General features: G+C 43.6%; 1 protein-coding gene across 1 annotated transcript in view; it reads right to left on the bottom strand.

Annotated features, from left to right (window-relative positions):
• The window catches only part of LOC124019919 (dual specificity protein phosphatase 16-like), a gene marked incomplete at its 5' end in the record, with an annotated part of 45,550 nt that overhangs the window by 10,481 nt on the left and 24,764 nt on the right, over positions 1-10,305 (bottom strand). The window contains one exon of the mRNA XM_046335366.1: positions 3,911-4,049. Coding sequence (XP_046191322.1) covers positions 3,911-4,049 — 139 coding nt within the window. The remainder of the gene's footprint in view (positions 1-3,910; positions 4,050-10,305) is intronic.

Below are 10,305 nucleotides of genomic sequence, written 5' to 3'. Positions count from 1 at the left end.
CCACCTCTCTCCACCTCTCTCCTCCTCTCTCATCGTCACTCTGCCTCTCTCCTCCTCTCTCATCGTCACTCTGTCTCTCTCCTCCTCTCTCCTCCTCTCTCCACCTGTCTCTCCCTCCTCTCTCATCGTCACTCTGTCTCTCTCCTCCTCTCCTCCTCTCTCCACCTCTCTCCTCCTCTCTCATCATCACTCTGTCTCTCTCCTCCTCTCTCCACCTCTCTCCACTCTCTCTCTCCTCCTCTCTCATCGTCACTCTGCCTCTCTCCTCCTCTCTCATCGTCTCTCTGTCTCTCTCCTCCTCTCTCCACCTCTCTCCTCCTCTCTCCTCCTCCTCCTCTCCTCCTCTCTCATCGTCACTCTGTCTCTCTCCTCCTCTCTCCTCCTCTCTCCACCTCTCTCCTCCTCTCCTCCTCTCTCATCGTCACTCTGCCTCTCTCCTCTCTCATCGTCACTCTGTCTCTCTCCACATCTCTCCTCCTCACTCCTCCTCTCTCATCGTCACTCTGCCTCTCTCCTCTCTCATCGTCACTCTGTCTCTCTCCTCCTCTCTCATCGTCACTCTGTCTCTCTCCTCCTCCTCTCTCCTCTGTCTCTCTCCTCCTCTCTCATCATCTGTCTCTCTCTCCTCTCTCCTCCTCTCTCATCGTCACTCTGTCTCTCTCCTCCTCTCTCCACCTCTCTCACTCTCTCTCTCCTCTCTCATCGTCACTCTGTCTCTCTCCTCCTCTCTCATCGTCACTCTGCCTCTCTCCTCTCTCATCGTCACTCTGTCTCTCCTCCTCTCTCCTCCTCTCTCATCGTCACTCTGTCTCTCTCCTCCTCTCTCCTCCTCTCTCATCGTCACTCTGTCTCTCTCCTCCTCTCTCATCGTCACTCTGTCTCTCTCCTCCTCTCTCCTCCTCTCTCATCGTCACTCTGTCTCTCTCCTCCTCTCTCCTCCTCTCTCATCGTCACTCTGTCTCTCTCTCCTCCTCTCTCCTCCTCTCTCATCGTCACTCTGCCTCTCTCCTCCTCTCTCCACCTCTCTCCTCCTCTCTCCTCCTCACTCCTCCTCACTCACATCCTACTGATCCCATCTGATTTATAACATCTCATGTACACTGTGTCTCTATCCAGGGTCCTTCCTCTGTGGGAAATAAACAGGGACTCTACTGGATGTGGAAGCTTAGTGGTTTGAGTGACACAGTTTGATCAGTCTCATTTCAACACAGTCACTTCCCCATAGCAACCGTCGAGCTGCCGGATCAATGTCCAGACTGCAACGTACTGCACCTGTCGTTAAGAGTCAGTGAGTCATTTGACTGAATTGTTTGTCAGGGCAGAGGACCAACAGCAGAATAATTCACTTCTCTCCAGGGAGAGGTATAATGTCTGATGTCATGTGATAACCTGATGTCTGATAAAGTCTAATGTTACAGGTGTCGGTTCTTCATTTGGAGGGAAGTTCCAACCTGATGACATCATCATAGAAACAGGAAGCGTATCTGAAAGGAAACAACTTCCTGAGGTTTGAGACAGGAACTACAGAAAGCGGATCTAAAGGTACTTTTAAATGTCATCTGGGGCTCCCTTTAAGTCTGACAGCGGTCCAGAATAAAGCCGAGAGACTTGGACAACTTGTCTGGTGTAAATACACTCATCAAACCCATTCACGTCCTCATTTAACCCATTCACATCCTCATCAAACCCATTCACATCCTCATCAAACCCATTCACATCCTCATCAAACCCATTCACGTCCTCATTTAACCCATTCACATCCTCATTTAACCCATTCACATCCTCATTTAACCCATTCACATCCTCATGTAACCCATTCACATCCTCATCAAACCCATTCACATCCTCATCAAACCCATTCACGTCCTCATTTAACCCATTCACATCCTCATTAAACCCATTCACATCCTCATTTAACCCATTCACATCCTCATGTAACCCATTCACATCCTCATTTAATCCATTCACGTCCTCATTTAACCCATTCACGTCCTCATTTAACCCATTCACATCCTCATTCACCCCATTCACATCCTCATTCACCCCATTCACGTCCGCATCAAACCCATTCACATCCTCATTTAACCCATTCACGTCCTCATTCACCCCATTCACATCCTCATCAAACCCATTCACATCCTCATTTAACCCATTCACATCCTCATTTAACCCATTCACATCCTCATTCACCCCATTCACATCCTCATCAAACCCATTCACGTCCTCATCAAACCCATTCACATCCTCATTTAACCCATTCACATCCTCATTAAACCCATTCACGTCCTCATTTAACCCATTCAAATCCTCATTCAACCCATTCACATCCTCATTTAACCCATTCACATCATCATCAAACCCATTCACGTCCTCATTTAACCCATTCAAATCCTCATTCACCCCATTCACATCCTCATTTAACCCATTCACATCCTCATCAAACCCATTCACATCCTCATTTAACCCATTCACATCCTCATTTAACCCATTCACAGTCATTCCCCCATTCACATCCTCATCAAAGCCATTCACGGATCCCATTCACAGACTCATTCACGTATTCACCTCCTCATTTAACCCATTCAGTGAGTCATTTAACCCATTCAAATGTTTTAACCCAGAGGACCTCATTCACCCCATTCAATCCTCATTTAACCCATTCAGGGAGAGGTCAAACCCATTCACATCATCATTAAACCCATTCATGTCCTGATTTAAAGTCCTAATGTCACATTCACATCTTCATTTAAGGGAAGTTCCAAAACCCATTCACATCCTCATTTAACCCATTCAGTCCGCATCAAACCCATTCAGGATCAAACCCATTCACATCCTCATTTAACCCATTCAGGTCCTCATTTAACCCATTCACGGTCTCATTCACCCCATTCAAGTCCTCATCAAACCCATCCAGAATCATTTAACCCATTCACATCCTGGATTTAACCCATTGTCTCATTTAACCCATTCACACCTCATCAAACCCATTCACATCCTCATTAAACCCATTCACATCATCATCAAACCCATTCACATCATCATTAAACCCATTCACATCCTCATTTAACCCATTCACGTCCGCATCAAACCCATTCACGTCCTCATCAAACCCATTCACATCCTCATTTAACCCATTCACATCCTCATTTAACCCATTCACATCCTCATTTAACCCATTCACATCCTCATCAAACCCATTCACATCCTCATTTAACCCATTCACATCCTCATTTAACCCATTCACATCCTCATTCACCCCATTCACATCCTCATTTAACCCATTCACGTCCTCATCAAACCCATTCACATCCTCATTTAACCCATTCACATCCTCATTTAACCCATTCACATCCTCATTCACCCCATTCACATCCTCATTTAACCCATTCACGTCCGCATCAAACCCATTCACATCCTCATTTAACCCATTCACATCCTCATTTAACCCATTCACATCCTCATTTAACCCATTCACGTCCTCATCAAACCCATTCACATCCTCATTTAACCCATTCACATCCTCATTTAACCCATTCACATCCTCATTTAACCCATTCACGTCCACAATTAACCCATTCACGTCCACATTTTCAGTTAGCTGTCCTATCACCAGCAGCCATTTTCAGTTAGCTGTCCTATCACCAGCAGCCATTTTCAGTTAGCTGTCCTATCACCACCTCACTGGCCAGTGATTAATGAGTGAATGAGGGGAAGAGAGGAAGGGGGGAGAGAGGGGGCAGTGAGGAAGATGAAGGGCTGGAGGGGGAGAGAGGAGGGAAAGAGAGGAAGGGGGAGAGAGAGAGGCAGTGAGGAGGATGAAGTGCTGGAGGGGGAGGGAGGAGGGAAAGAGAGGAAGGGGAGAGAGAGAGAGGCAGTGAGGAAGATGACGGGCTGAGTGAGTGTGTCTAACCTGAGAGCAGGTGTACGGAAGGGAAGCTCCTCTCCAGCTTGTCCAATAGGACGGTAAGGAAGGCCTCCGAGGGAAGAGTCAAGGGGTCAGATGAACTCTGGTCATACACCACCACTTCCTGACCGCCCACTCGCTCCAACTAGGAGAAAAAGAGAGAGAGGGGAAGATGAAGAGTTAACAGAAACATTCAGGGAGAGAGAGAGGAGGAAGATGAAGAGTTAACAGAAACATTCAGGGAGAGAGAGAGGAGGAAGATGAAGAGTTAACAGAAACATTCAGAGAGAGAGAGAGGAGGAAGATGAAGAGTTAACAGAAATATTCAGAGAGAGAGGAGGAAGATGAAGAGTTAACAGAAACATTCAGAGAGAGGAGGAAGAGTTAACAGAAACATTCAGAGAGAGAGAGGAGGAAGAGTTAACAGAAACATTCAGAGAGAGAGAGGAGGAAGATGAAGAGTTAACAGAAACATTCAGAGAGAGAGAGAGGAAGATGAAGAGTTAACAGAAACATTCAGAGAGAGAGAGAGGAGGAAGATGAAGAGTTAACAGAAACATTCAGAGAGAGAGAGAGGAGGAAGAGGAAGAGTTAACAGAAACATTCAGAGAGAGAGAGAGGAGGAAGATGAAGAGTTAACAGAAACATTCAGAGAGAGAGAGAGAGAGAGGAGGAAGAGGAAGAGTTAACAGAAACATTCAGGGAGAGAGAGGAGGAAGATGAAGGGTTAACAGAAACATTCAGAGAGAGAGAGGAGGAAGAGGAAGAGTTAACAGAAACATTCAGAGAGAGAGGAGGAAGATGAAGAGTTAACAGAAACATTCAGAGAGAGAGAGAGGAAGATGAAGAGTTAACAGAAACATTCAGAGAGAGAGAGGAAAGATGAAGAGTTAACAGAAACATTCAGAGAGAGAGGAGGAAGATGAAGAGTTAACAGAAACATTCAGAGAGAGAGAGGAGGAAGATGAAGAGTTAACAGAAACATTCAGAGAGAGAGGAGGAAGATGAAGAGTTAACAGAAACATTCAGAGAGAGAGGAGGAAGATGAAGAGTTAACAGAAACATTCAGAGAGAGAGAGGAGGAAGATGAAGAGTTAACAGAAACATTCAGGGAGAGAGAGGAGGAAGATGAAGAGTTAACAGAAACATTCAGAGAGAGAGGAGGAAGATGAAGAGTTAACAGAAACATTCAGAGAGAGAGGAGGAAGATGAAGAGTTAACAGAAACATTCAGGGAGAGAGAGGAGGAAGATGAAGAGTTAACAGAAACATTCAGGGAGAGAGAGGAGGAAGATGAAGAGTTAACAGAAACATTCAGGAGAGAGAGAGAAGAGGAAACATTCAGATGAAGAGTTAACAGAAACATTCAGGGAGAGAGAGGAAAGATGAAGAGTTAACAGAAACATTCAGAGAGAGAGGAGGAAGATGAAGAGTTAACAGAAACATTCAGAGAGAGAGGAGGAAGATGAAGAGTTAACAGAAACATTCAGAGAGAGAGGAGGAAGATGAAGAGTTAACAGAAACATTCAGAGAGAGAGGAGGAAGATGAAGAGTTAACAGAAACATTCAGAGAGAGAGGAGGAAGATGAAGAGTTAACAGAAACATTCAGAGAGAGAGGAGGAAGATGAAGGGTTAACAGAAACATTCAGAGAGAGAGAGGAGGAAGATGAAGAGTTAACAGAAACATTCAGGGAGAGGAGGAAGATGAAGAGTTAACAGAAACATTCAGAGAGAGAGGAGGAAGATGAAGAGTTAACAGAAACATTCAGAGAGAGAGGAGGAAGATGAAGAGTTAACAGAAACATTCAGGGAGAGAGAGGAGGAAGATGAAGAGTTAACAGAAACATTCAGGGAGAGAGAGGAGGAAGATGAAGAGTTAACAGAAACATTCAGGGAGAGAGAGGAGGAAGATGAAGAGTTAACAGAAACATTCAGGGAGAGAGAGGAGGAAGATGAAGAGTTAACAGAAACATTCAGGGAGAGGAGGAAGATGAAGAGTTAACAGAAACATTCAGGGAGAGATAGAGGAGGAAGATGAAGAGTTAACAGAAACATTCAGGGAGAGGAGGAAGAGTTACTCAAACAATCTTGTAATCTAAAACAAACAAACACACACTCACAATCAGCAATCATTGATTATGTATTGCTGGTCTAAATATTTTAGTGATCAGACAGTCACAAAGTCAACACTCAGATCACTGGCTGCCCCGGCAACACAATCCCAAAGCAGAACCTGTCACGCTGTCTCTCTGAACCAGGAGGAGCTGTCATTCTCCCTCTGAAACACAACATCATGAATAAACAGAACCTGTCACGCTGTCTCTCTGAACCAGGAGGAGCTGTCATTTTGGTATAACTAGTTGGAGATGTTGTACCAGTCATGTTGATATGTCCTGTACCAGTCAGGTTGATATGTCCTGTACCAGTCATGTTGATATGTCCTGTACCAGTCATGTTGATATGTCCTGTACCAGTCATGTTGATATGTCCTGTACCAGTCAGGTTGATATGTCCTGTACCAGTCATGTTGATATGTCCTGTACCAGTCAGGTTGATATGTCCTGTACCAGTCATGTTGATATGTCCTGTTGATATGTCCTGTACCAGTCATGTTGATATGTCCTGTACCAGTCATGTTGATATGTCCTGTACCAGTCATGTTGATATGTCCTGTACCAGTCAGGTTGATATGTCCTGTACCAGTCATGTTGATATGTCCTGTACCAGTCATGTTGATATGTCCTGTACCAGTCATGTTGATATGTCCTGTACCAGTCATGTTGATATGTCCTGTACCAGTCAGGTTGATATGTCATGTTGATATGTCCTGTACCAGTCATGTTGATATGTCCTGTACCAGTCATGTTGATATGTCATGTACCAGTCAGGTTGATATGTCCTGTACCAGTCAGGTTGATATGTCATGTTGATATGTCCTGTACCAGTCATGTTGATATGTCCTGTACCAGTCAGGTTGATATGTCATGTTGATATGTCCTGTACCAGTCAGGTTGATATGTCCTGTACCAGTCATGTTGATATGTCCTGTACCAGTCATGTTGATATGTCCTGTACCAGTCATGTTGATATGTCCTGTACCAGTCATGTTGATATGTCCTGTACCAGTCATGTTGATATGTCCTGTACCAGTCATGTTGATATGTCCTGTACCAGTCATGTTGATATGTCCTGTACCAGTCATGTTGATATGTCCTGTACCAGTCATGTTGATATGTCCTGTACCAGTCATGTTGATATGTCCTGTACCAGTCATGTTGATATGTCCTGTACCAGTCATGTTGATATGTCCTGTACCAGTCATGTTGATATGTCCTGTACCAGTCATGTTGATATGTCCTGTACCAGTCATGTTGATATGTCCTGTAACAGTCAGGTTGATATGTCATGTTGATATGTCCTGTACCAGTCATGTTGATATGTCATGTTGATATGTCCTGTACCAGTCATGTTGATATGTCCTGTACCAGTCATGTTGATATGTCCTGTACCAGTCAGGTTGATATGTCCTGTACCAGTCATGTTGATATGTCCTGTACCAGTCATGTTGATATGTCATGTTGATATGTCCTGTAACAGTCAGGTTGATATGTCATGTTGATATGTCCTGTACCAGTCATGTTGATATGTCCTGTACCAGTCATGTTGATATGTCCTGTACCAGTCAGGTTGATATATCCTGTACCAGTCATGTTGATATGTCCTGTACCAGTCATGTTGATATGTCCTGTACCAGTCAGGTTGATATGTCCTGTACCAGTCATGTTGATATGTCCTGTACCAGTCATGTTGATATGTCCTGTACCAGTCAGGTTGATATGTCCTGTACCAGTCATGTTGATATGTCATGTTGATATGTCCTGTACCAGTCAGGTTGATATGTCCTGTTGATATGTCCTGTACCAGTCATGTTGATATGTCCTGTACCAGTCAGGTTGATATGTCCTGTACCAGTCATGTTGATATGTCATGTTGATATGTCCTGTACCAGTCATGTTGATATGTCCTGTACCAGTCATGTTGATATGTCCTGTACCAGTCATGTTGATATGTCCTGTACCAGTCATGTTGATATGTCCTGTACCAGTCATGTTGATATGTCCTGTACCAGTCATGTTGATATGTCCTGTAATGTTGATATGTCAGTCAGGTTGATATGTCATGTTGATATGTCCTGTACCAGTCATGTTGATATGTCCTGTACCAGTCATGTTGATATGTCCTGTACCAGTCATGTTGATATGTCCTGTACCAGTCATGTTGATATGTCCTGTACCAGTCATGTTGATATGTCATGTTGATATGTCCTGTACCAGTCATGTTGATATGTCCTGTACCAGTCATGTTGATATGTCCTGTACCAGTCATGTTGATATGTCCTGTACCAGTCATGTTGATATGTCCTGTACCAGTCATGTTGATATGTCCTGTACCAGTCAGGTTGATATGTCCTGTACCAGTCATGTTGATATGTCCTGTACCAGTCATGTTGATATGTCCTGTTGATATGTCCTGTACCAGTCATGTTGATATGTCCTGTACCAGTCATGTTGATATGTCCTGTACCAGTCATGTTGATATGTCCTGTACCAGTCATGTTGATATGTCCTGTACCAGTCATGTTGATATGTCCTGTACCAGTCATGTTGATATGTCCTGTACCAGTCATGTTGATATGTCCTGTACCAGTCATGTTGATATGTCCTGTACCAGTCATGTTGATATGTCCTGTACCAGTCATGTTGATATGTCATGTTGATATGTCCTGTACCAGTCATGTTGATATGTCCTGTACCAGTCATGTTGATATGTCCTGTACCAGTCAGGTTGATATGTCCTGTACCAGTCAGGTTGATATGTCATGTTGATATGTCCTGTACCAGTCAGGTTGATATGTCATGTTGATATGTCCTGTACCAGTCATGTTGATATGTCCTGTACCAGTCAGGTTGATATGTCATGTTGATATGTCCTGTACCAGTCATGTTGATATGTCCTGTACCAGTCATGTTGATATGTCCTGTTGATATGTCCTGTACCAGTCATGTTGATATGTCCTGTACCAGTCATGTTGATATGTCCTGTACCAGTCATGTTGATATGTCCTGTACCAGTCATGTTGATATGTCCTGTACCAGTCATGTTGATATGTCCTGTACCAGTCATGTTGATATGTCATGTTGATATGTCCTGTTGATATGTCATGTTGATATGTCCTGTTGATATGTCCTGTACCAGTCATGTTGATATGTCCTGTACCAGTCATGTTGATATGTCCTGTACCAGTCATGTTGATATGTCATGTACCAGTCATGTTGATATGTCCTGTACCAGTCATGTTGATATGTCCTGTACCAGTCATGATGATATGTCCTGTACCAGTCATGTTGATATGTCATGTACCAGTCATGTTGATATGTCCTGTACCAGTCATGTTGATATGTCCTGTACCAGTCATGTTGATATGTCCTGTACCAGTCATGTTGATATGTCCTGTACCAGTCATGTTGATATGTCCTGTACCAGTCATGTTGATATGTCCTGTACCAGTCATGTTGATATGTCCTGTACCAGTCATGTTGATATGTCCTGTACCAGTCATGTTGATATGTCCTGTACCAGTCATGTTGATATGTCCTGTACCAGTCATGTTGATATGTCATGTACCAGTCATGTTGATATGTCCTGTACCAGTCATGTTGATATGTCATGTTGATATGTCCTGTACCAGTCATGTTGATATGTCCTGTACCAGTCATGTTGATATGTCCTGTACCAGTCAGGTTGATATGTCATGTTGATATGTCCTGTACCAGTCATGTTGATATGTCCTGTACCAGTCATGTTGATATGTCCTGTACCAGTCATGTTGATATGTCCTGTACCAGTCATGTTGATATGTCCTGTACCAGTCATGTTGATATGTCCTGTACCAGTCATGTTGATATGTCCTGTACCAGTCATGTTGATATGTCCTGTACCAGTCATGTTGATATGTCCTGTACCAGTCATGTTGATATGTCCTGTAACAGTCAGGTTGATATGTCATGTTGATATGTCCTGTACCAGTCATGTTGATATGTCCTGTACCAGTCATGTTGATATGTCCTGTACCAGTCAGGTTGATATGTCCTGTACCAGTCATGTTGATATGTCCTGTACCAGTCATGTTGATATGTCCTGTACCAGTCATGTTGATATGTCCTGTACCAGTCATGTTGATATGTCCTGTACCAGTCAGGTTGATATGTCATGTTGATATGTCCTGTACCAGTCATGTTGATATGTCCTGTACCAGTCATGTTGATATGTCCTGTACCAGTCATGTTGATATGTCCTGTACCAGTCAGGTTGATATGTCCTGTACCAGTCATGTTGATATG

The sequence above is a fragment of the Oncorhynchus gorbuscha genome, unplaced genomic scaffold, assembly GCF_021184085.1.
Source record: "Oncorhynchus gorbuscha isolate QuinsamMale2020 ecotype Even-year unplaced genomic scaffold, OgorEven_v1.0 Un_scaffold_724, whole genome shotgun sequence".
Lineage (NCBI taxonomy): Eukaryota > Metazoa > Chordata > Actinopteri > Salmoniformes > Salmonidae > Oncorhynchus > Oncorhynchus gorbuscha.
The sequence above is the reverse complement of the archived record's forward strand: the minus strand, read 5'-3'. Positions and strand labels throughout refer to the sequence as shown.